Source organism: Elephantulus edwardii, unplaced genomic scaffold (genome assembly GCF_000299155.1).
Source record: "Elephantulus edwardii isolate Elephantulus edwardi_28Jun2011 unplaced genomic scaffold, EleEdw1.0 scaffold00213, whole genome shotgun sequence".
Classification (NCBI taxonomy): Eukaryota; Metazoa; Chordata; class Mammalia; order Macroscelidea; family Macroscelididae; genus Elephantulus; species Elephantulus edwardii.
In genome coordinates this window covers 2776099-2803388 of record NW_006399963.1, presented here as the reverse complement: position 1 = coordinate 2803388, position 27290 = coordinate 2776099, and the positions used below count along the sequence as shown (strand labels likewise).

At 39.5% G+C, this 27290-nt stretch overlaps 1 protein-coding gene across 1 annotated transcript in view; it reads left to right on the top strand.

The window, feature by feature from the left end:
* Positions 1-27290, top strand: part of WDFY4 (WDFY family member 4) — a 704682-nt gene that overhangs the window by 497844 nt on the left and 179548 nt on the right. The window contains exons 41-42 of the mRNA XM_006897732.1: positions 3917-3968; positions 4649-4815. Of these exons, the coding sequence (XP_006897794.1) occupies positions 3917-3968; positions 4649-4815 (219 nt within the window). The remainder of the gene's footprint in view (positions 1-3916; positions 3969-4648; positions 4816-27290) is intronic.

The window sequence follows — 27290 nt, the reverse complement described above, 5'->3', positions numbered from 1 at the left end:
GGTTGGCGCAGGATAGAGCAGGGTTTAGAGCTGTTGTGCATAGGGTCGCTATGAGTCGGAAACGACTCGATGGCACATAACAACAACAACAACAACAGAATAAGTATACACTGAAGTAAGAAAGGAGTGAGTGGATGACAGTGATGCCTGTCTATGTCATTGACCTAGTGCTGCTTTGGTAACTAACTCATCCATGGAATCCTCTGGATGCCACAAATGGAAAGAGCTGGAGGATTGTTCCTTTTTGCTCACCTGAGTTATTTGTCATGAAGTAATATAATCAGCACTGCTATGGTGCCAGGAAAATCTTATAATAAGTTTTACAATGAAAATATTGGAAAGTTCAATACACTTAGTCCAAATAATATGTTTGATACTCAAGCCCTAGAATCTGTTTAGTCTCTAAGAGCTTCCAATAATAAAGCTTGAACTCCACACCTTCTAACAGTTTTGGTCTTATAATCAATAAGCCAATTGAGTTTATTTCCAGTGAATATAGAAAAAAATTAATATTTTTCTTGCCTTCATTGAATAGCCATAACTTAAGATAGTCTAAAGACAACCTTTTAAATACTGAGATGTTGAGGATTTATTAATTTGGTTCAAGTTACACTGTTGGTTTTACCTTATATATAGTCTATAAAAATCTTTTTCCCACATTACAATTCTATAAAAACCTAATTTTAAAAACTTATATTCCATTTCTTCAACACAAACTTGTAATTTTATGTATTGTCAACAGACTTCTGATTGTAGTTGGTATTCTATCAGTATTGGAAAACCTTTGGGGTAAGACTGAGAAAAACTGGATAGATTATGTATTCTTAATTGAAACAGATGAGGGAGAGAAGAGTTTAAAAGTGATATATGATAGCATATTATGATTATCACAGGAATCTTCAATTAAGGCTGCATAGCAGATTGCATTGGGGTCGGGGGTGGGGGTCGGGGTCAGAGGGATTGCATACCAACGAAGAAGTTTATCTTTTGCTTTTCAAAGAGAGGAGCGAACCAGGGGGAGGAGGGTAAAGAAAAAAGTGCAACATGAATGAATGAAAATACAAAATCTCTGAATTAAAATTAATAAAATAATTTTTTTAAAAAGAGTTAATAAAAGTACTTGCTTTAATAACAAAAAAACATTTCCATTCTGACATTTTTATTGTATTCCGTTTAATGACATAAATGATTTTTGACCTGCTATATAATCAACACCATTTTCCATTTCAAGATATTTCTGTTACCCTTAACATAAGCTCAGTGTTCCCTTGAACAGTGATTTCTTCTCCTTTTCCTTCTGCCCTTCATAACTACCAACAGACTTTGGTCTATATGCATTTGCCTATTCTAGGTATTTTATGTATATAGCATCATGCTATATTTTATCTATGGCTCAACATGTTTTCAAAGTTCATGTGTACTGTGTGTAATATTTTTCTGCATCAAGTTGTTTAGTGAATATGAGCAGAAAAAAGAAATCGGGTAATTACTGTGTTGTTGTTCTTCTTTTTGTTGTTGATTTGTGCCTGTAAGTTGGCAGCAACTCATAGCAACCCTATGTACAACAGCTCTGTAGCCTGCCCTGTCCTGAGCCAGTCTTATTGACTCTGACACACTTACCCCACTGCCCCATCTCATCCTGGGTCTTCCTTTCCTACACTGAGCCTCCACTCTTCCCAGCATGATGTCCTTCTCCAAGTATCTCTCCCTCCTGGACACATGTCCAGAATATGTGAGATGGAGAATCAAAGCTATCAAATGGAGAAATAATAACCTCTTCAACAAATGGTGCTGGCAAAACTGGGCTGCTAACTTCAGAAAGCTGAAAGAGGATCCACATCTCACACCATACACAAAAATCAACTCAAGGTGTATCAGTGACCTGGGAGTAAAGCCCAAAATCATAAAGTTCATAAGAGACAAACTGGGATCAAACTTAGAAGTACTAGTCCAAGGTATAAAGAGACTGCCAAATACAACCAGAAATGCATGAGCTAAAGAGGATAAAATTGATTCATGGGACTGTCTAAAGATTATATCTCTGTGCACATCAAAAACTTTTCCCAACAGGGTGAAAAGAAAACCTGACGACTGGGAACAAATATTTGGTAATACCATCTCAGAAGAGAGTCTTATAACAATAGTTTACAGAATACTTCTGGGCTTCCACAAGAAAAAAAAGCTGATAACCCAATTACAAAATGGGCAAAAGACTTGGAAAGAATTTTCACACAGGAAGTTATTTGAATGGCAAACAGATACATGAAGAAATGCTCCAAGTCACTGGCAATAAGAGAGATGCAAATCAAAACCACAATGAGGTACCACCTCACTCCAGTAAGAGTGGTAAAGTTTAACAGGGCAGCAAGTAATAGATGTTGGAGAGGATGTGGCAAGAAAGAAATTCTTATACATTGTTGGCGAGATTGTAAAATGGTGCAACCATTCTGGAAGGCAGCTTGATGCTTCCTCAAAAAAAAACTGAACATAGAAATTCCATATAATCCAGGTATTTCATTACTTGGAATATACCCCGAGAATATGAGAAGTGAGGCACAAACTGAGATTTGTACACCAATGTTCATAGCAGCATTATTCACCATTGCAAAAACATGGAAACAGCCCAAATGTCCAACTGCAAACAAATGGATTGAGAAAGTATGGTACATTCACACAATGAAATATTATGCCACATGCAGAAGCAATAACTTTGTAAATGATTACCTGGAGATCATTATGCTGAGTGAACTAAGTCCCACAAGGATAATAAGACTGTTATTGTAGAATGAGTATAAGGATCCAGGATTGATGGGAGAGTCTAGAAGCAGAGGAATGTGGATATACAAGGCGAAAAGGGGATTAATCATTGGGTTGTGCAATTTGATGAGTGGGGAGTGAGGGAAATTTAAAGAATTACTTCAAATTTGTATTAGAATTTTGTAAATAAACTAGTGGGGGGAAAACCAAACAAATAAGGGGGGGAAAAATCCTACTCTCCAAGGAAAAACTTAGTTTCACCCTCTCCAAGACAGACTTCTTTGTTTCCTTAGTGGTCTATGGTGTATTCAAGACTCTTCTCCAGCACCACAACTCAGAGGCATAGATTCTTCTTTTGTCACCTTTACATATGTCCAACTCTCTAATGCGTAGCAAGTAATTGCAAAGACAGTGACCTGGGTCAGGTGCGCACCTTAGTCTCTAGACTGACAGCGTTGCTTCTCAGTACTCTGGATAAGTCCTTGACAGCAGATTTTCCCAGTGCAAGTCATGTTTTTATTTCTTATGTAGAAAGCAAAATAAAAAAATATAATCAAACTCCTTGCCTCCAATTTGGAACCAACACATGGCTGATTCAACCAGTGTGTTTTCAAAGGCTGTGAATTTCAAGGGAGGGAATTATCCATCTTTCGCCCAGTGAAGTTGCTGGTGGAGTTAAACCACCAGAGAAAAGCTGCCTTTGGGTTAGCAGGAGACTCTCTACAGATTGCACCACCAGAACTCCACAAAGATTGAAAAACCAAAAACTCTCTATAAAAACTGCTTTCTGATCAGGTGAGCTTCTCAGTCTCAAATACTCTTTCTGGTCTCTTCTCTGATGTGGCTTGCACAGCAAACATTGAGGATGCTATTTCATCCCAGTTTGGTCTCATCTTTGGTAATTCCTGTAAATAGTATTTATTGGGTTACTGTGTGGTCCTCTACCCCCTTGTACTTGGAATGTTATTACTTGCATTTTATTGTGGTCCTTTTGAATTTTACTTTTTTCACTCCTTGCAGCTCAATCTTGAGCATATGAATAATTTCAAAGATTGCATGGACGTGTGTGTTTGTGAATCAGTGAAATGCAGGGAGTGGGTGGTAGGGTATATATACAGTATCCAGGATTTAAAGTATTTATTACTCGGTCTTATTTCAGGAAAACCAAGACAGAGATGGTGATCTTTCTCAATCAAATCCTGGAAAACAAGGTATTTTGATTATTTATTTTTTTGTGTCATAATTAAACCAAATATTGGTTTATGTGATATCTCATCAGAGATATTCAATTAGTATTTTTAATTGAAAAACACCTTTAGAATACTAAGGCTTTACTCATTACTCTGCCCTTCATACCATTAAAGGAACCTAGGATGCAACAGTAATGTGTTTTGAAGGAATTGTGCCTAAACTTATCCCCAATGAAAATGCATAATCAAGTAACTTAAAACACACAAGAAAAATTTTAAAATAGTTTGTATCTAATGCCTGAAATGTCCATTTGCTGAGGAATAACAGCGGCCTACCTTGCTTATTGGGTGATCAATCCCTAAGGCAACAATTGCAAATTGAAATGACTCTCCTGGAAATTACTGACCTATGAAAAAAAAATTGAAAAATTTTCCCATGATCCCTTAGGAGCTAAAGAGCAGCCAGACCTAGGCACACCAAGGCCTTCCAAGATTAATCCAGTCCCATGTATTTACACACTGCATGGTTAATATAGACATGCCCATCATGGCCATGGCACCCACTCCAGAGGTGGTGAGGACAGACACTTTGTTTGCATCTGCCTTGGAACCTTGCATTATCTCTCTGGTACCTGCTACATCCATCCTCCAGACTGTCAGAGAACTCAGATTAAAACTGTGCTTTTGTTTATGTGCTTTAGATGAACTGTCACCCAATGAAGTTGAAGATGAGAGTGATGAAGTGGCTGTGGACTGCACCCAGCTAACTTTCTTCCCTGCCTTACATGAAAGTCTACACTCAGAAGATTTCTTAGAACTTTGTAGAGAAAGACAAGTTATATTGCAAGAGCTTCTTGATCAAGAAAAGGTAATGAACTCATCAAAATGATGTTCTAAAGATTGTCATATATAAGAGAACTCAGCTTTCTTTACTCATATGGGAGGTTATATATTCACTATAAAACTTAATTAATCAATGTGCACGAAGAGACCATACACCTGTAAGTTTGTGGAGCCAGGTTTAAGGGAACAAATGAATGCCATGTGTCAAAATATCTAAAAGTTATAATTCTAGTTAAAATGTTTAAATAAAATAGGATCTAATTTCCTCCAATGACCTTTGTAAGAACTTGATAGGCCTGTTCAAATTTAGAGTCCTTGACCTTCTTTCATGATAGTTTAGCACCATGGTCTTCTGCCTGTAGACAGAGTACCACAGGTGACCTCTCCCATGCCTTTAGAGGACCTAGTTGCATTTGTGTGAATACCACAGCCCATAAGTCCATGCTGTCTCCACACTCCTAAACCTGCACAGGTCTGGGGTTAAGCACATTGTGGTATCATCAAGATGTCAAATGGGTAGGGTGTTGCAGCCACCAGGAACTAGCAGATGCACTTAAGTCTGGAAGTTTTGGCCTGTGCAGGTATAAGACAGATGGTGGTATGTGGCTAAATGGTCTAAATTCTGGCGGCCCAGAGGTAAGAAGCTATGCTGAATTCCCAAAGGCATGGGTTCAAATCTACCAGCTGCTCCACAGAAAATGAATGGGCAGTCTCCTCTTGCATGATTTACTGCCTCAGAAAACCCACTGGAGGGTCAGCTGTGAGTCAGTTTTGATGTTATAACAAACAAAAATGGCAACAACATTATCTAAACTCTTACCAAATCTGGAAGCAGTAAAACAACTTGTTAAAGAACTTTTTAGCATGACATTTAGTATATGGCCAAGGGACATCATCTGGGCCCTATGCTATAGAAAAATACCTTTAGCCTTTACCAGGCCACCTCAAGTTGTTGTTGTTGTTGTTGTTGTGTACCACCTAGTCAGAAGTGACCCACAACTGACCTTTTGGTGAGTTTTCAGAAGCAATTAATTGCACAAGAGGAGATTCTCCATACTTCTCCCACGGAGAAGCTGGTGGATTCAAACTACATGCCTTCAGAATTGCAGCACAGTTTCTTGTCACTAGCCTACTAGATCTCCTACCCCAAGTAGACAGGTGTACTTAAGCTTAGGCTTCTCAATCCAGTTCTAGGTATTAGGAACCCTGGATATCTTGCTCAATTGGCCTTGAGTCAATGAAACTGTGTAGACTTTACTTCTAGATGAAATAGAGAACTTTTGAGAAGTAGATGAGCACTTCACCCACTGCAACACCAGGTCTTTTTCTCTTGTGCCTGCACAAATGTGTATGTTTGTGTGTGTGTGTGATATTCTAGGTAGTGAGTAAAAACAACTAATATTATTGTGCATGCATGTGTGTGTTGCTATTATTGCTAATTATTGTCTTTATTATTTAAGACTTTTTTAACAGAAATATCATAAGTTAATGGCTTTAGCAAATAGACATTTACCTTTTTTCATATTTTAGAAAGCTCATCTCAAAAACACATTGATATAGAAAAGAATTGAGTCATAGGCAACCCATTGGGTTTTGTGAGGCTATATATCACATGAGATCTTTCTCCTCTGGGGCTACTGGTATATGTAAACCATCAGAGAGGTGTCACCTTTGGGTTCCAGTGCAACTCCCTACTGACTAGGACACAAGAACTCACTAGCAGTCCAAATCCAGAGCACTGGCTTTCTTACTTTGTTGGTCTGGAGCCAATGCCTTGTTTCTTTAGCTGCTGCTTCCTGGCCTTTGGAGCTCTCCATGTGTCTCAGCATTCATCTCTCATCTGAGCTCTTTCAGGTCAACAGCACAACTCCTTACAGATTATACTGCTGGAGCTTCTCCTCCAACTCTGAGCTTCGATGTCCCAAAAGAAAACTGAGTGAAAATATACTCTACACTAGTGGCAAGAAGCTGCACTGCAATTCTGAAGGCATGCAGTTTGAGGCCACTAGTTGCTCTGCAGGAGAAGGATGGACAATCTCTTCCCATGTGATTAACTGCCTCTGAAAACTTGCTGGAGAGTCAGCTATATGGGTCAGTTCCAACCTGACTCTACACAACAACAATCTTACTTCATTCACATGACAAAGACAATTAATTTTCAAATGAGTTTATTATCAGACATAGAAGTTAGGATTTACAAGACATTTGGAGGAATATTTTTAAGAGTTGTTGACTAGTTGATTCTGCCCCATGACAGCCTCATGTACTCAAAGGAGGGCTGTTTTCTGGGTTTTCAAGGCTGTAGTCATTGGAAATAGACTACCAGCCTGGCGGCTGAGCTGTTTGGATCAGTTTCAGCTGCTGAACTTTTAATTAGTAGTTAAGTAAGTAACTGTAGTAATGTTACTGTAAGTTACTGTAAGTAACTGGGGTAATGGGGGTAGGTGTGTCAGAGACAGTGTGATTGGCATAGGCTAGAGCAGGGTTTAGGGCTGTTGTACATAGGGTTGCTATGAGTTGCAGGTGACTCGATGGCACATAACAACAACAACAAACCAAGAATAAAGGATATAAGAAGCTGTGCTGCAAACCCAAAGGAATAACGTTCAAATCCACCAACTACTCCTCAGGAAAAGAATGGACAGTCTTTTTCCACATGGTTAACTGCCTCTGGAAACCTGTTAGAGGGACAGCTATGAGTCTATCTTGACCCCACGGCACACAAGAACAACAAACCAAGAGTAAAGGATGTATCTGTATACAAATAGGAGGAAATAGTTTACTTGAACTGTGTAATGCATCTTATGGGTTCTAGGCAGCATCGGACAGCATAGTTCACACGTGTGTGAAAATAGATGGTTCCTAATTTCAGTCCCAGGTTATTGGTGATGTGCAAACTCCTAATGAGGCTAGAGAAAATCCTTACATTGGAACATCCTGGATTTAGATTTACAATTTTGCCACTCAAAGTTAGTTTCAACAGGAAGCAGCACTGTTTATTATTTTCCTTGTCTCTCATGTGTGGGTTTATTTCTACTTAATTTGATGATCCAAAGATATGACAGATTATCTTCCCTGGGAACAGCAGTTTGTTGGTGTCTCTGCAGATGAAGGTGGCTAGCAAGCAAGAGCTTGGGGTCTGTTGGAGTTCTGGGGAATTTCAGGTTTCCAGAGGCATAAACTGAATAAATGCTTTATAGTCTGTGCTCTGTCCCATTCCCTACCATCCACCTCAAACACAATAACAGCCAAGGTAATTTGGTTAAGCCTAGTTTTGGAGAAATTAAAAGATTGCTTTTCCCCCTTTTTCTTATGCCTTTCTCAAATAGAACCTTTCTCAATCACAAGTAAGTCATTGCTGTAATATTTTTTAAAGGGTTGCTTATTTTTATTTTAGAATTGGTTTTTATTAAGTCACTTATGCATGTTTTGTTTCATAGCAATAATTACCATTGTATAATGCCATTATTTTCTGTACCTTATCTAAACCTCCCCTGTACTCTGCTTTCCCCTTTCCCATTCATTCACTAATCTCAGTGCCCTCCCTTGCCGCTCCTGCCCCTGTCTATCAACCCTCCTTGATTATTTCTATCAGTGGGTGAAACTTCCTTTATTAATTTTTTTCTCATCCCCTTCTTTCACTCTTCCCTTGCCTCTCCCCATTCGATACACATACTGTTCCAGATTGTTAATTGCAACACATATACTCTCCATTTGTTTCAGATTGATCTTTCCTTCTCTTAATCCATTACAGTATTCATTCTCTTGCCATTCTATTTCTGTTCTCATCTCCTTCCCCTCCTCCAATAACTACCTTACACAGTGGTCTTCACGAATTTTTCATGCTTTTTAATGCCACATGTGTGAATGTGCCACAGTTTCTTTATCCATTTATTGATTAATGAGACCTTGAGGTGCTTATGTCCTGTTATTGTTGTGAATAATGCTGCAGTAAACATACATGTACATACATCTGTTTTTGTCTTCTTCTTGTTATGTGCCATTGAGTTGCTTGCAACTTGTAGTGACCCTAGGTACAACAGCCCTAAACCCTGCTCTATCTTGTGCCAATCTTATTGTCTCTGATACACCTACCCCCACTACCACAGTCACTGAATCAATCCATCCCATTGAGGGTCTTCCTCTCTTTCACTGTCCCTCCACCCTCCCAAGCATGATGCCCCTCTCCACCTTGCAACATATCCAAAGTATGTCAGACAAAGCTTCAGAATCCTTGCCTCCAAGGAGCAGCCTAGTCCCACCCTCTCCAGGACAAACCTGTTTGTCCTCTGAGTTGTCCATAGTATATTCAATACTCTTCTTGAGCACCAGAGCTCAAAGACATCATCAATTCTCCTTCTACCATCCCTAATCATTGTCCAACTTTCTGATCCATAGCAAGTAATTGCAAAGACTCTGGCCTGGATCAGCTACACCTTACTCTTCAGACTGAATTGTTGCTCTTCAGTGCTTTGGAGAGGTCTCTGACAGCAGACTTTCCCAATGCAATTCATCTTTTAATTCCCTGGCTGCTGGTATGAAAAGTGTTGAATGTGGAGCCAAGCAAACTAAAGCTATTAACAATCTCAATCTCTTCACCATCTATCATGATTGTGCTTTGTGTCTTCGCTCTGATTTTCTTGGGGTATTTTACCAATAGTATAATAATTGCATCAAACAGGACTTCTATTTTCTACTTTTTGAGGACACACCAAACAGCCTACCATAGTGGTGTACCCCATCAGCAGTGCATGAGAGTTCCAATCTTTCTAAATCTTCACCAATATTTGTTGTTTGCTGTCATGTTAGTCTTTGATATTGTTGTTAGAGATGATATCTTATTGGTGGTTTGATTTACATCTCTCTAATTGCTAGTGATTTTGAGAATTTCTTTATGTGTTTGTTGGCCATCTGAATATCTTCTTTGGTGAAGAGTCTTGTCATGTCTTCAGTTCATTGTATAATTACTAGTCTTTTTCTTGCTGAAATGATGTTATTGTTGTTAGATACTGTCAAGTCTAGTATGACTCATAGCACCCCTATGAATAGCTGACCTGAACCTCATTCTATCTTGTGCCATCCTCACCATCTCTGACATACTAGAGCCCATTGTCACAGTCACTGTGTCAACCCACCTGGTTGAGGATCTTCCTTTCTTTTACTGACCCTCTACCTTTCAAAGGATGATGTCCCTCTCTAAGGAATAGCCTCTCCTAGCTACATGTCCAAAGTATGAAAGATAAAACTTTGCCATCTTTGCCTCCAAGGAACACTCTGGTTGCCCTTTTCCTAAGACATATTTGTTTGTTCTTTTAGCAATCCATAGAATATTCAATACTCTTCTCCAGCACAACAACTCAAAGGCATCTCTTCTTCTTCTGTCATCCTTATTCATAGTCCAGCTCTCTGAATCAAGCATACCTTAGTCTTCAAACTTATATTATTGGTCTTCATAATTTTGAGGAAGTCTCTGACAGTGAATTTGCCCAATGCAATATGTCTCTTGATTTCCTGACTGCTGTACCAAAGGTCTTGATTGTTGATCCAAGGAAGAGGAAATCATAGCCAGTTTCAAGCCATCATAATATTGATATTGGTCCCATGATGAAGATATTTGTTTTCTGATATTACAACGTAATCCATATCAACGGGGGTATGTATATCAGGAAGTATAAGGATGACACAGGATAGGACAGATCTTTTGTTCATAGGGTCACTATGGATCATACTTTATGTCACCTAACAGCAACAACATTCATCTATTTTATTCTCTCCTGGTTATGCAGTTTTGGATATGTTTGAAAACCTACTTTTGCTATGAGATCAAATCACAGAGCGTGTGCATGAACACTCTAAGGAGCTCGGGTGGCCTGGTGGTAAGACACTCTGTTGCAATTCAAAGGCAAATAGTTTTAATCCACCAACTATTCCATGGGAGAAGGATGGGCAGGCTCCTCCTGTGTGATTTACTGCCTCTGAAAACCATTGGAGGGTCAGCTATGGATCAGTTCTGACTTGATGGCACACAATAATAAAAACAAAGGACACTCCAGCTCAGGGTTCTATAGGACCCATAAAAAGGATGGCACTCGAACCAGCCCACTGGTGAGGCCATTGAGTTTTTGCTGATTCCTCTTGCCCCTTTGGTGCAAGAGGTCTTTGAGCCTTCGCAATGAATTTCTGAATCTTTAACTCTCTTTGAATCAAAGTCTGTCTGCCTCTAGGTAAATCCCTGTGTTGCTATGCCTTTTAAGATGTGGCCACATGGGAGCACAGCTTAAGGTCAGCAGTAGAGTGAGCCCAGAGCACGGGAACTCAGAAGACTCCTCCTGGTGATTTGTGTGGCCTGCCAGGGAGTCAGTATCTGCCAGTGTTCCCATAGGATTACCAGCTGGAACTCCCAACACTTAACACGTTGCTGTCCGATGATATCACTGAGTGCAATTTTTGTGTAAAGTTGCTCCTCTTTCTCTGGAAATTGATATGCAAAAGTTTTCCACCCTCTATGCATGTGCTACTCTTTCCAGCTCATAACTCAGTATGGCTTTATTGAGCTTGTGGTGTCTCCTTGCTGGGCTCAGATGATGTTGTCCTGCTTATCATGGGGAAGATGGTGTCGTTGTTGGGGCAGGGCCCTCCTACATCTTAATGGTTCAAATAAATGTTTGTTTGGGCAGTCATCCATACACTATAGGGAGAAGAGGGCCTCTGTTCTTCATGATGGACTCTCAAATGCTGGTAAGAGTAATCCATTGATTTGTTTTCCTCTTTCTGTAGAGCCAGAGCTCTGCCCAGCCTTGGTTTACAGTGTTGATTATGGGATCCTCTTATTTAACTTTTCTTCCTGCCTATACTTGCTCTCACTATCTTCCCCCAAACTTCTGAGTTCTCAGATTGTCTATTATTAGGATGCTGTGTCAATTTTTTATGTCCCAGTGGAGAGAGGTGGGTTTGTTGGCATGCCTAGTTTTCCATTCAGTGTCTGGAGGCAATTTTGCTGTCACAATTGGCAAAGGCATCTAGTAGACAGAGAACAAGTATACAGTCTATGCTGCCCCAGAAAGCCCCGTCATACACCCACAACAAAGAATTATTTGGCCCAAAATATGTACAGTGTTGAGTTCCAGAAACTTTGACATGAAGACTAAGGGATGAATAAATGTCAAGTCCTCAGTTGTTCCTTCCTGCCCTCCTGGTAGGAAAAGGGCAAACTTTATCATATGTCTCCATATTAATCTTTTTCTTTGGTTTGGTAAAAAGATGGCATTGGTGTTGTTTTGTTTTATTTTATTTGGTATATGTGTTTCCTGTGTCTGCTGTGGAAAATTACCACAAATACTGACTTAAAACCATAAACACTTGTTCTCTCACATTTCTTTAGGTCAGAAATTTCAGGAGGTTGAAACCATGGTTTTGGCTGGCCCTTTAAAGGGTCCTTCATAGTCCTTCAAAATTCAAGTTTTTACTCTTCTCAGTATCTTCAGGGTACTGGCAGAATTTGGCTTCATGCTTCTGAAGAATTTAGTCTCATTCTTTACTCACTGCCAGTGGTACTTTTTTTCAGCTTTGAGAGATGGCACATTCCCTGACTTCTTCCCTTCCTCCACTGTGATGTCAACAAGGACAATTAAATCCATCCCATACTTCAAACATCTCTGACCTCTTGTCAATTTTTCCCCTTCACATCTCTCTGGTGATTTTCTAGTGACCTTATCAGAACCCAAAGGAGCCCTGGTGGTGCAGTGCCATAGATATCAGGCGGCTGACCAGAAAATCAGTGATTTAAATCCACCAGTCATCCAAAGAAGGAGAGGCAGCGTTCTGCACGGATTTATCGCCTTAAGACTATGATGGCAGGCCAGTTGACTGACTGAAATAGACCCTATGCAGTGGGTTTGTTTTCTTTCTGTTTGTTTATTAAGAGTGCATGATCATTGGGCCCAGCACATTACCTAGTGTAATTTCTCTATCTTATAGTCAGTTAGTTGGTAACCTTAATTTCATCTACAAAGTCTCTCATCAGCCAAACTTAGATATCTAAGTATTTAATTGTGTGATCAAGAAGGAGACTCTTTGAGGCACATCTTTAGGATATGCCAGCCATTTTTGGTGTCTTGCAAACTGACTTCCCAATTTACTCACACCTTTATTTACAGAGGAGAATTCAGCAGCTGTCTTACCCTTGTAACACTTTCCAAGGCCAGATAGTGAGTCTTATGCATATGGTAAGGTCTGGAGTTTATAATCACAGGGGAGAGCTGTACATCTCTGATTTGTAAGAGTCATGATCTACTGTCTCACCCAGTGGCACTTCCATCTGGAAGCTTCTTAGAGAAACAAGGCTCAGGATTTGATAGGTGATGGAGGCCCCCAGTTTTTAAGCAGCAGAGAGACCAAGAGAAAGCTGCCACTGTACCTTCTTGACTTGTACTTAGGCTTCAGTGTTCTTTGGTCTCTGCTCTGAGCCCTGCTGTGGGAAGTTGTCAGAAGTTCCAGACACTTTGGCAGGCTTTGGAGGCAGGGATTCTGAAGTGGTGCTGACAGGAGTGTTGCAAAAGCAGCAAGTGGAAGAATATCAGCAATCTAGTTGTCACTTAGTGCCTGGTGTTCTGGGAGGAGTTGTTTCCAGGGAGGAGTGCAAGAGGATGGGTATGCCACACAGCTGCAGTAGCAAGATGATCCTTGTCATCACTTGGACACTCAAAGGGACTCAACATTTGCCCTCTGCCTGAGCTAATTTGATTTATTCTTTGGGTTTTGTTGCTGCCATTAGTTTCAGAAGAAATTGTAGAAGGTGTTTCTCAATTCAGTTTGAGTTTCCCCTAGACAATCAGGAGAGAAGGAGATTGGTCAGTGACCTCTCAGGAACAGATCACCTAGGGCAGGGGCAGGATGCCCGTAGTGAACAGGGGCTGCAGACAGAACTGGGAGGAATAGCAGAACTGGTACCTCCACCCCAACCCCCCAACACACACACACACACAGTTGCAATCCTTCCTTTACAACTTCTTGATTAAGTGAGCCTCAGTTTCTTTATCTTCAAAGAAGAATTGCAATTTCTTACTCACTAGTCGTGGCAGAGTTTAGCAAGGCTGTATGTTCCTGGCAGACACTATGTGTTTGGTACAAAGTACATGCCCAGAAGGTTATATTATTAGTTCCATTGCCCTGATGTTTCAGTAGTACTTTGCGTTCTCCTTGTATGGTGCAAATGGATGAGCACTCTACTACTAACTCTAAGACTGATAGTTCAAATTCACCTAGAGACGTCTCAGAGGAAAGGCCTGGAAAACATTGAACACTTGGAAAGCATTCTTTTGTTCTGTTCTATTGACCTGGCCTGAATGTGGGACTCTGAGGCTTGTATCTAGTCCAGCTGAGGTGGTGAAGAATGAAATAGAGTTCAGAGTGGAGCCCATGATAGCCCTGGTCTGATGGATGCTCTCTGAGGTTCTACACCCCACTTTTCCTCTTCTTTGGTTAGTTAGCAAACTGAAAATATATTTTGAGGAAAAGGGAGAAATTGCTGGGTTTAGGGCTTGTGTTGATGTGTGCTATAAGCAGAAGGTCCTGATTTTAAATCATAAAAGAACAGAGGGACTGTTTAATTGTTATTATTAACCACAGTTCAAGACCTAAACATTTGATCCCTTCCTAGTTGCACTCTAATATCGCCTATCCCTGAGACTTTTCATGGTCCAGTGAGGGTGACTTTGTTATTTCTGTCTAAGAGATGACAAAAATAGAGCCTGGAGTAGCCAGAATGTCTGGAGCTGGGATCTAGTTTCATATTTTCCCTACCCTAAACTTCATTTGGGATTATATTCTCTTTGCTCTCTCCCAACTCACTTTGCAGAGCAAGTGATGCAAACTCTTATGACCCAATCCATTTGCCACCTTCTTATGCTCCAGGTTGAAACAATTCTCTAGGGCCTTGTGTCTCTTTATAAGCTTTGGACTTCTGCCGGTACACAATAATGGCAATACTTGGAGATCTTTGCCCGTACATCCTTGTTTTCAAAGATAGAAGCTAGGGCAACAAAAGGAAAGATTGTTGTACTACTTCTGGGACTAAAAACATGTTTCAGCAAAGGTAGAGAAAATGTGTTTCTGGGAGGGGTATGTGTGTATCCTGGAAGGTGTATGTGCATTCTCAGGACTGTTCCAGGGCAAATGTATCATGTGAGTGCCTATGCAGCAAGCACTGGTTGAAAATGGGAAATCTCACTAACTCAGATGGCTCCATAAGATCACTTGGCTGGGTTGGTTTTCAAGGTGAAAACATGGTCATTTTCAATCTTGGTTGAACATAGTCTCTGTTGAACTTAAGCATTTTTTGCAGCCACTGTATCAATTCATCTTACTAAGGTCTTTCTTTACTAAGAATGATTTCTTAACTACGTGCCTTCAATATTTGAGATAAAGTTTCACCATCCTTTTTTCTAAAGAACATTCTAATTGCACTTCTTCAGATACAGATCTGTTTGTTCTTTCAGTAGTCCATGGGATAGTAAATACTCTTCACCCAATTTACAATTCAAAGATATCAGCTAGTGTTTGGTCTTCTTTATTCATTATCAAACTTTCACATGTGTATGAAGCTTTTGAAAATACTTTGGATCCAGCCTACATTAGTCTTTAAACTGACATATTTGCTCTTTAGCACTTAAAAGACATCCTTGATTGCAGATTTCCCTAGTGCAACATTTCTTTCGATTTCTTGACTATTTCTTTCTTACGTGTTGACTGTGGGTCTAAATAAAATGAAATCCTTGATAACTTCTTTTCTCCATTTACTGTGTCATTCATTTGTCCAGTTGTGAGGAGAAAATGGCGCTGCATCTGTTGGGGCTTCATTCTACTGAAGCCAAAGAGCCATCTTGATGGCACCTACAGGTATTCTTGACCGGCTGAACAAATCAAGTCTTGCCAAGATAAGTAATTTCACTTTATGTACCTCTGGTTATAGTGTGGATTTTCTTCCCTTTTAACTTTATTTTCAATTAGGTTCTATATACTGGTTATTTTCTTAGAAGAATTTAGCAACCACTTTTAACAGGTAGTTTAAGGACTGAATTGAATACAGCTGGCACAAAATTTTTTTAATCTAGGACTTGAATGTTCTTTTCACAGTTATTGGATTAATAAAAATATTTTGGCTTGTCAATTATATGTTGTTGTGTTGTTATATGCTATCGAGCTGCTTGTGACTCATAGCGACCCTTTGTACAACAGTCATAAATTCTTGCCTGTCCTGTGCCAATTGCACTGTCACTGAACCCTACCAAGCATAATGTGCCTCTCCAATGACCAGTACTTCCTTACAATATGTCCAAAGTATGTTAGACGGTACCTCAGAATCCTTGCCTCCAAGGAGCCACCCGGTTTAACCATTTCCAGGATGAATCTGTTTGTTTTCTTAGCAAGCCATGGTACCCTCAATACTCTTCTCCAGCACCACAGCTCAAAGGCATCAATTCTCCTTCTATCCTCCTTGGTCATTGTCCAACTCTCTGATGTATAACAAGTGATTGCAAAGACCATGGTCTGTATCAGATGCACCTTAGTCTCCAGAGAGACACCATTGCTCTTCATTACTTTGGAGTGGTCCCTACCAGCAGACTTTCCCATCCCAATATGTCTTTTAATTTCCTGGCTGTTGGTGCCAAGAGTGTTGACTGTGGAGCCAAACAAACTAAAGCTGTAAACAATCTCAATCTCTTCACCATCCATCCTGATGCTGACAATTGGTCCAGTGGTGAGAATCTTTGCCTTCTTGACCTTGAGCCTCAATCCATATTGGAGGCTGTAGTCCTTGGCCCTCTGCAGCAAGTGCTTCAGGTCCACCTCAGTTTCAGCAAGCAGGGTTGTATCAACTGCATAATGCAGATTGTTGATAGATCTTCCATCAATCTTGACCCCTCATTTCTCCTCATAGAGTCTAGCCTCCCTGATGATCTGTTCTGCATACAGATTGAAAAGGTATGGAGACAGGATAAATCCCTGGTGTACGCCCTTCCCAATTTTGAACCATGCAGTGTTTCCTTGTTCTGTTCTGATGACTGCCTCTTGGTGAAAACATTGTCACAAAAGGAGAAAATTAGCTGTCTGTCCATCTGCAGAGAGTCTAGGCGATATATGTTAATCATGGGTCTATCTCAGTATTCTATAACCTCAGTACAAAAACCTAAAGCCACTGTATTGTTAGAGATAATTCCTATTTTCTTCTCTTTTTAAAAATTAAAATAAAATTTGTATTTTATACTGGTTTACTTACAAACTTTGTATACATTGTTTTTCACACAGAATCTTCCCATTTCCTTTGCCCACACTTCTTCCCTCCTCTCATCAAAGTGTGCAACCATAAGATAATCCACCCCCTACTCCCGCACATCCTCACCTCTCTGCTCCCACCCTTTGCCCCTTGGATCCTCATACACGTTCTACAAGAATGGTCTTATACACTATTAGTCTTTATGGGATTGCGTTAGTCCACTTAACACAATGCTTTCCAGTCCCTCCCAAGATAGGTAAAATTTACAAAATCATTGCTCCTGCATACTGCATAGTATTCCATTGTGTGAATGTACAATAATTTCTCAATCCATTCCATTGTGGTTGGACATTTAGGCTGTTTCCATGTTCTTGCGATGGTGAATAATGCTATTATGAACATTGTTGTATAAGTCTCCATTTGTGCCTCAGTTCTAATTTTCTCAGGGTATATTCCAGTTATTGGAACAGCTGGGTCATTTTCCAACAGAGTTAGAAGAAAACCAACTGACTGGGGAAAAACATTTGGCAATACTATTTCAGACAAGGGTCTCATATCAAAAGTTTACAGAATCCTACAGGGCCTCTACAAGAAAAATAGTGATAACACAATTACAAAATGGACAAAATACATGGAAAGACTTTTCACAGAAGAAGATATTCAGATGGCCAACCAACACATGAAGAAATACTCAAAATCACTGGCAATAAGAGAAATGCAAATTAAAACCAGAATGATATACCATCTCACTCCAGTAGCATTGACAAAGTTTAATAGGACCGCAAGTAATAAATGTTGGAGAGGATGTGGCGAGATAAAAATTCTTATACATTGTTGGTGGGATTGTTAAATGGTACAACCCCTCTGGAAGGCAATTTGATGTTTCCTTAAAAAGAATTAATCTTACCCCTTCTACACAGCTGCTCTCAGAGTGAGGTTTTACTTGGTAAAATTGATTTTCCAATCCTGTCTATGAGTCCATCATCTGTGGAAGGAGATCATGGAGAAGACTATTATCATCATTCAAAACAAGGCCAAGGATTGACTGTGGAATAGTCTTTTAATTGTTATGTGAAAGCTCAATTTGAAGATAAGGGAAATTAAAACAAATCCATGAGGACCAAAATACAACCTTGAGTATATCCCACTTTATTTTACATACCATCTCAAGACTATTTTGGATATTGCTGTTGTTATGTGCCACTGAGTCATTTGCGACTCATAGCAACCCTATGTACAAGAGCCCTAAATGCCGTTCTATCCTGTGCCAACCTCGCTGTCTCATCGAGGGTGTTCCTCTCCTGTGCCGTCCCTCTACCTCTCCCAAACATGATGTCCCTCTCCAAGGACCAGTCCCTCCTTGCAGCATGCCCAAAGTACATCAGATGAAGCTTCAGAATTCTTGACTCCAGAGAACATTCTGGTTTCACCCTTTCTAGGACAAACCTGTTTGTTCTCCTATCAGTCCATGGTATATTCAACACTCTTCTCCAGCACCACAACTCAAAGGCATCAATTCTCTTTCTATCATCCCTATTCACTGTCCAACTCTCCGATGCATAGCACGTAATTCCAAAGACTATAGCCTGGATCAGGCACACCTTAGTCCAGCCTGACGTTGTTGCACTTCAGTACTCTTGAGAGGTCCCTCACAGCTGACTTTCTCAATGCAATTCGTCTCCTGAATTTTGGATATAATGAACAATAATAACCAGAGACTAAACTCATGGGAGGATCTAAAAGACATATTCAAAGGTAACAAATGTAATTTAAAAGACAAGTAAAGAGCAAAATAGACGTCAGAAGAGAATCTGAAAGTTGCTTTTGAATGTAGATTAAAACAAATGGTGTAAAGATGAAATAGAAAATGAACAGAAGATTTCAAAGAGTAATGAGAGTAGACAAAGTATTGTGATGAAGTGCAAAAATATAAGGAGTTAGAAAATAAAAAGAGAAAGACACGCGTGACCTTTCTCAAGCTGAAAGAAAAAAAAAATTCAAGTCTTGAGTTGCAATACTGAAGAATTCTATGGCCAAAATATTGAAATGATACATGAAGTATCAAAAGCCTTTGTAAAGAATATGCAATCACTATACAAAAAAAGAATTGATCAGTGCTGCACGCTGCTCATGTGAGCCATTGGGGAGGGGGATGGCGAACCGTGGGGGTTTGGTGTAAAGAGGGGTTTTAAGGTGCAGAGCGGCGCCCAGGGGCCAGCTATCCTGAGGGGCCATCAACCCGGGGCCACAAGGACCGAAGCTGCTCTCGGGACCCTCACCCCCAAGAGCACGGTCATGGGTGCACGGAGACAAGGGGGCCTTTCATAACTGAGGTTCAAGGAAGTCGATTGAGGCAGCCGACATCCATGTGCAGATGAAATAACTTCCAACTGGCCCTTTGTCAGAATTTCAAGGTGGATACATACGACTCTGGGCCATTGTATTTCCTGGCCTTAAGTTTGGGACTGTAGGCATTTCAGAAAATTTTGTTGTCAAAGGAAGGGAAACTATGGAAAGTGTGAGCAGATATATTGAAAAATATAAAGCAAAAGGTCCATCCTGTAAGGATCCTGGCCACAGGAGAAGAAGTGGAAGCCCCAAATACTGTAACCAGTCACAGTCGAGGACGTCACTGTGGTCTTCACGGGGGCAGAATGGAGGACACTGAGCTCTGAGCAGAAGAACCTGTACAAGGATGTGATGCTGGAGATTTACAGGAACCTGCTTTTATTGGAGCCAAAGCCAGACATTGACCCCACTCCACATGCCTTCCAGCATTCTCCTGTGGTCAGCTCCTCAGCCACCACTTGCTTCACAGTGTCCTAAGCTCATGTACATCATCTCCATCCAGTAGACGCCAGGCCAGGACCTCAGAAGTAGTCAGCACAGCAGGATTCAGAAAATTGCTGCTGGAGTGAAAATACAGATGGACAGGCTAGCGAAGAAGCTTCCCAGAACCTCATGTGAAAGGACAGGACGGGGTGAGAGTTAAAAAGTGTTCACCAGTTCCAATTTCCTTCATACTTTGTAGTCCTTGCTGACATTTACTGATTCCTTGCCTATCTGTGAGAGTATTGTATTTCTACAATGCTCAATTCCCACTCCTTGCTCCAAGATCCTTTGAGAAATTCTTTTATGGATCCATAATAGTTCTATCATTTTAGTATAACAAACATTGTTTATTTACTCACTTGAAAGAAATTTGTAGCATTTCCACTTTTGTATCTATCATGGCTAACGCTGCTGTTAACATTTGTGGACACAAGTTTGTGTGAAGTTAATGTGTATTAATTTCCTAGGGCTGACATTACAATGCACCATAAAGTAGGCAACTTAAAGCAACAGAAACTGAACTCTCACAGTTCTGAAATCAAGATGTTGGAAAGGTCATGCTGAGGGCTCTAAAGAAGAATTCTTCAGGGAGTTCAGGTAGCCAAGTGGCAAGAAGCTGCAATTCCAGAGGTATGTGGTTCAAATCCACCAGATGCTCTGCTGGAAAAGGAGAAGCAATCTCCTCCTGTACCAGTCAGATCCAATTTGATAGTACACACATAAAATAAAAAAAAATTAAAAAGATGGTTGTTCATAGATTCTTTAATTTTTAGCTACCCAGGGGTCTGTGACTGGCCTTCATAGCTTCATCTTGTACATGCCATCTCCTTTTCTTAGAAGGATACGACAACTGGATTTAATTAGGCCTCTTAAAGTTAAGGGTGATTTGTTCTTGAGATGCTTAATTCATTGGTCTACAGTGACTCTCACTGTAAATAAGGTTTATCTATTGAAATTCTACATTGACAACAATGTTGAAGTGGAAGTATCAACCCACTATTGTGTAAGTTTTAAATGAACTTGAGCACCTTTGCAGGAACATAATTGCTGAGTAATATAACAGTACTGAAACAGTAGCAGAAATGCCAAAAAGCTTTTCATACCAGCTGTATATTTATTCTGACCAACAAAACCTGAAGTTCCCTTGAACCTGTTAATTTTTAAAATGAAAATGACTGTCAGTGTTGTTGTAGTAAAAAAAAAAATAATTGATCAATGCTCAGTAGTTGTAAGGGACGGCATATTATCACAAACTAATGATACCAAAGGAAGAAGGCCAGCTACACTGAAGGTACTGATAGAAAATTAAGCTCCCTGAAATGGTAAAATTCAAATTTAAGTATTGCAACAAACTGAAATGCTGAAAGTACTCATTCATTCATGCCAAGAATTTTGGAATACAGCTATCTGACCACTAAAGGACGGAATTTATATCTTTGCCCATTCTGGTAGAATTAGAAAATTCTCAAACAGCAACGTTAATGTCACATGCAAGTAACATTTTGCTGAGCACAATTAAAAATAATGTCAATAGTTCATTAACAGGACACTGCCTGAAAATCTAGCCAGCCTCAGAAGATGATGTGAAACTGGGTGTATCATTGCTAAAGTATAAAGTACCAGAAATATGTTTATCTGTGTTTTATTCACTATGTATACATTTGGCTGTACAAATAATAAGAATATGGATACCATTGCAAAGAATGTAATTACAGAACATATAAGTGTCCATGCAGAACTTGTACATAGAGTAAGAAGTCATTGAACAAGGTGAAACTGTGTAATTTATCATAAGGGATATGTATTGGGGTTGTATCCTTTCACTGTATTTATTAATCTGTATGCTGAGCAAATAATCTGATAGTGAATTATAAAATGAAAAATGTTGTTGTTGTTGTTAGGTGCCATTGAGTCGAGTATGACTCATAACAATCCTATGAACAAAAGATCTGAACCTGTCTTAACCTGTGTGAGCCCATTGTGGCAGTTACAGTGTCAGGCCATCTGGTTGAGGGTCTTCTTCTCATTCGCTGATTCTCCACCCTTCCCAGCATCATGTCCTTCTCCAAAAAAAATAGCCCCTTCTAGCAACATGCCCAAAGTAAATGAGGTGAAAAGCCTTATCATTCTTGCCTCCAGGGTATACTCCAGCTGCACCCTGTCTAAGACATCTCTGTTTGTTCTCTTGGCCATCCATGAGATGTACAGTGCTAATCTCCAACACCTCAGCTCAAAGGTATCAATTCTGTTATCTGTTATAAATTCTGTTATCTATTTTATGTTATCTTTATTCACTGTCCAGCTCCCAGATACATAGCGAGTACTTGGAAATACTATGGCCTGAAACAGACGTGCCTTAGTCCTCAAACTGGCGTCATTGCTTCTAAATAATTTAGAGACATCTCAAACTGCAGATTTTCCCAGTGCAATGTGTCTCCTTATTTCATGAGTGCTGATCCAAGCAAGGTGAAGCTGTTGACAGCTTCAATCCCCTCTTCCTCCATCAAAATGTTGACTATGAATTAACAACAAGCAATATACAGATGAAACAACCTTACTTTGTGAAAGCAAAGAGGATTTGAAGCACTTATTGAAGAATATTAAAGGCTTTGGCATGGATTATACATCAACATAAAGAAAACAAAATCCTTACAACTAAACCAATAATCAAAATTATGATACATGGAGAAAATACTTATGTTTCCAAATATTTCATTTTACTTTAATCCACAATCAATGCTCATGGAAGCAGCAGTCAAGAAATTATACAGCAAATTGCACTTGGAAAATATGTTGCAAAATATCTTTTTAAAAGTGTCACTTGTAAAATTGTAAAGCTATCACTTTGTGAACTAAAGTGCACATGACCCGTCATGTTAAACAGCAAGGATGCCACATTAAAGACTAAGGTGTGCCCAATCCAAACCACATTCTTTTCAATTGCTATGTTAATCTGAAAGTTGGACAATGACTATGCATGAGTCATCACTACATCTTTACTAAGAATAGATACCTTTGTGTTTTGTTGTCTGTGAAGAGTATTGACTATTCCATGGACTGCCAACAGATATAGATTCATCCTGAAGAAAGTGAAAGGAGGTTATTCCTTGGAGGCAAGGATGGTGAAACTCAATCTCAGATATTTTGGGCATCTTGTAAGGAGGGACTTGTCCTTGAAAAAGGACATCTTGCTTGGAAAGCTGGAGGGTCAGCATAAGAGAGGAAGATTCTTAAAGAGTTGGATTGAAATAGTGACTGTAAAAATTAACTCAAGAATGTCAGATATGATGAGGCTGACACAGGTTAAGGCAAAATTCAGAGCTATATGTTGTAGTTGACTTTATGACACACAACAACAACAACAGAGGATAAGGAGTTGTGCTGCTAACCCAAACGCGTGCAGTTCAAATTTTTTCTGTGGGATAAAGATAAGTAATCTCTTCCTATGTAGCCTACAACCATTGAAAACCTACTGTAGGGTCAACTGTGAGTCGATTCTGACTCGATGGAAATGTGTAATGGCCATATGCATATGAAAAATCAATGCCTTTGAACCATGGCAAAGACTGTTGATTAGATGGGCTTATAGAAGAATGAACAAATCTGTTTCAGAAAAAGTACACCTCAAGTGCTGTTTAGAAGTAAAGATGGTCCATCTTCATCTCACATGCTTTGAAATGCAGAACCAGTCCCAGGAGAAGGACATTATGCTTACCTAAGCAGAAGGTGACTAGGATGCAAAAAGAAAGAAGCAATGAGAGAAAATGATCATTGGAAAGTAAAGTCTTGGTGATGGAAATGAGGCTGGGCATCAAATCATTAAATTGTATACATTCAGTGATTTATTCATTGCAAATATATTTTTTTAATACAAAAGGTGACTGTACACATGAATCTCACCTGAAGGACTCCATAGGGATAAGATTAACTACATCTGTGGAAAGAATCTTGGAGAAGCTCATTATCAGCAGTCAAAGCAAGGCCAAGTTCTGATTGTGGAACAGACCATAAATTACTCATGTGCAAGTTCATAATGAAGCTGAAGAAAATGAAAACAAGTCCTCAAGAACCAAAATGAAAGCTTTAGTTTATCTCACGTGAGTTTAAAAATCTTCTTCAGAATAAGTTTGACCACTAATGATCAAAGACAAGAGGAATTATAGGATGACTTCAGAGATATAATCCATAAAGAAAGTAAAAGGTAGTTACAAAGAGAGAGAAGGAAGAAAAGGCTGAAGTGGATGTGTGGATGTTAGAAGAGATTCTGAAATTTACACTAGAATGTTGAGAAGCCACAATGAAAAGAAAAATAATTTAACAGAAGATTTCTAAGGACAGCTTGAGAAGTCAAAGCAAAGTATTGTAACAGATTGTGCTAAGAGCTGGAGTTGGAGAATAAAAAAGGAAGAACTGACTTGCCATTTCTAAAGGTGAAAGAATTGAAAAACAAGTTTAAGCCTCAAGTTGAGAGATACTGAATGTCGATAGTGAATGCTGAGAGATAACGTGACCAAAATCTTGAATGATCCAGGAACCATAAAAAAAAAAGATGGAGTGAATGCACAGAATCACTACCAAAAATAACTGTTTGACACTGAAAAGTTTCAGAGGTACCATGTGAACTTGTGGCCTAGTGATAAGAAGTAGCTCTGCAAGCCCAAAGGTTTAAAATCTACAAGTTATTCAATAGGAGAATGGGCAGTCTCCTCCTGTACAACTTATGTCTCTGAAAATTCTCTGGAGGATCATCTATGAGTCAGTTCCTAGCACACACTGAACAATACTGAAACACACTGAAGGCATTAGCAAAGAATAAGGCCCAAAGAATCAATGACAAATGACATATTTCAGCTAACAGATACAGCCCTCACCAGTACTCACCAGTTTTTGACAGGAAATTTGGATGATAGCTGCTTGGCTGACTGGAAGAGATCCTTATTTGTTTCCATTCCCAAGAAAGTTGATCCAACTGAATGTGAAAAATATTGAGCAAAATCATTAATATCATATGCATGAACAATGCTGCTAAAATAATATGAAAATTGCTAGAACATTGAGGGAGAACTGCCATAAGTTCTAGTTGGATTTAGAAGAGGCTTGGCACAAGGGATATCATTGCTGAGGTCAAGTGGATCCTGGCTGAAAGCAGAAAATACACAAAGAATGTCTATCAGTGTTTTATTGACTATGAAAAGATCTGTGGATCATAACAAGTTATGGCTAACATTGAGAAGAATGGGGATTCCAGAACACTTAATTGTGCTGATACAAAGCCTAAACCAAACCAAGAAGATGCCCAAACCAAACAAGAGAATATTACATGGTTTTAAATTAGGAAGTGTGTGTCAGGGTTGTATCGTTTCTCCATACTTATTCAATTTATATACTGAACAAATCAAGAAGCTGGATTTCATGCAACAGAATGTGGCATCAGGATCAGAGGAAGATTGACAATTAACAGCCTGTGTTATATAGATGACACAACTTGGCTTGCTGAAAACAAGGAGGACCTGAAGCACTTGTGTTGAAGACCAAAGAAAACAAAGAAAATTGAAATCCTTCAATATGGATTGCATCTCAATATCAAGAAGATAAAAATCTTCACCAATGAGTCAACTGGCAACATCATAATGGATGGAGAAAAGATTGAAATTGTCAACAATTTCATGCTACTTCAATCCACAGTCAACATCTTAGTACCACCAAGAAATCAAAAAATCAGTCAAGAAATCAAAAGCTGTATTGAATTGGGAATGTCTGCTGGAATGACCTTTCCAAAGTACTAAGGAATAATGATATCAGTTTAAAGATTAAGGTGTGCCTGATTTAGACCATCGTCTTTTCATTCACTTGCTAAACATCTGAGAGTTGAACAGTGAATAAGAAGAAGAATGGATGCCTTTGTATTGAGGTGTTGGAAAAGAGGACTGAATATCTCATGGACTGCTAAAAAAGCAAATGAATATGTCTTGGAGAAGGTATGGCCAGAGGCCAGAGTGCTCCTTAGAGGCAAGAATGGTGAAACTTTATCTCACTTATTTTGGGCCTGTTGTTAGGAGAGGCTATTCCTTGGAAAGAAACATGATGCTTAGAAAGGTGGAGAGACAGCAAAAGAGAAGAAGACCCCCACAAGATGGATTGACACAGTGACTGCAACAATGTACTCAAGTGTGTCTTAGATAATAAGGGTGGTGCAGAATAGGACAGAGTTCAGATCTGTTGTTCATAGGATCACTATGAGTCTCACTCTGAGTACTCAACTCAGAAACACCTAACAACAAGTAGACCAACCCCTAACAAGGTAGATTGACACAGTGGTTACAAGAGACTTGGTCATAGCAATGGTTATGAGGATGGTGCAGGTCTTGACGTGTTTCATTCTGTTGTGCACAGATTCACTAGGAGTAAGAACAAACTGGATGAGACCTGACAAGAAGTCTGAAATCATACTTCTGCTGTTGTTGTGCCCTTTCATTGCATGGCAAATTAAATGTCTAATCTTTTTTCATACAAACTCAGTGCAAAACATGAATTTGCCTTCTATAGTGACAACACAACACAAAAGGAAAGATTTTGCTCTGGGCAACAAAGATTGATATCTCCACAAAGCTCTTTCCAGATATTTTAACATAGACTGAACAAGGTAAAAAACTATCCGTCTTTCCTTTTAGCAACTGCCTGTTTAAGCAAATGTCCGCACATGTTCAATATGTTCTCTGACTCCCTTTAGTATAATTTGTACTCAAGCTAGTTGTGGACTAGATTAGCTTCCCTGGACTTCCTCCCTCACCCTTACATAAGCTTTTTTATTCTCTCTTTTATACACACACACATATACACACAACACTCATGGGCATACTCACACATATACCACACACACTCACACATACACCTTCTCACATACTCACATCACTTCATGACAAAGATATGCACACATTCTCAAGACATTTGCATAAATAAATGCTTACAAGCATACTTATTACACTCATATGCACCCACTCATAAACTCACTCCTGAATTTTCATTCTAGTTATACAGACTAGTCATTATCTCCAAACATGTCTAGCTATTTATTTCAAAACTTTCATCAACATATTCTTCTCCCATTCTTCTTGGTACTTTCAGTTTCTAAACTCACCGTGGGGTCACCTTTTTGGAAGCAATGCTCTGACATCATGTCTATCCACTTTCATCTACCTAGAACCCTATTCATGCTCCTAGGACCCTTATTTTTGCCCCACTGCACTGCATTGTGAGTTAATTTTTTTTTTCTCTCCTATGGATGTCAGAAGAAACTATGAAGACTGCACTGGAATGTAGAGAAGCCAAAGCACAAGGAAGAATCCAAGACACTAAAGAGCTGAACAGAAGATTCCAAAAGGCAGCACGGAATG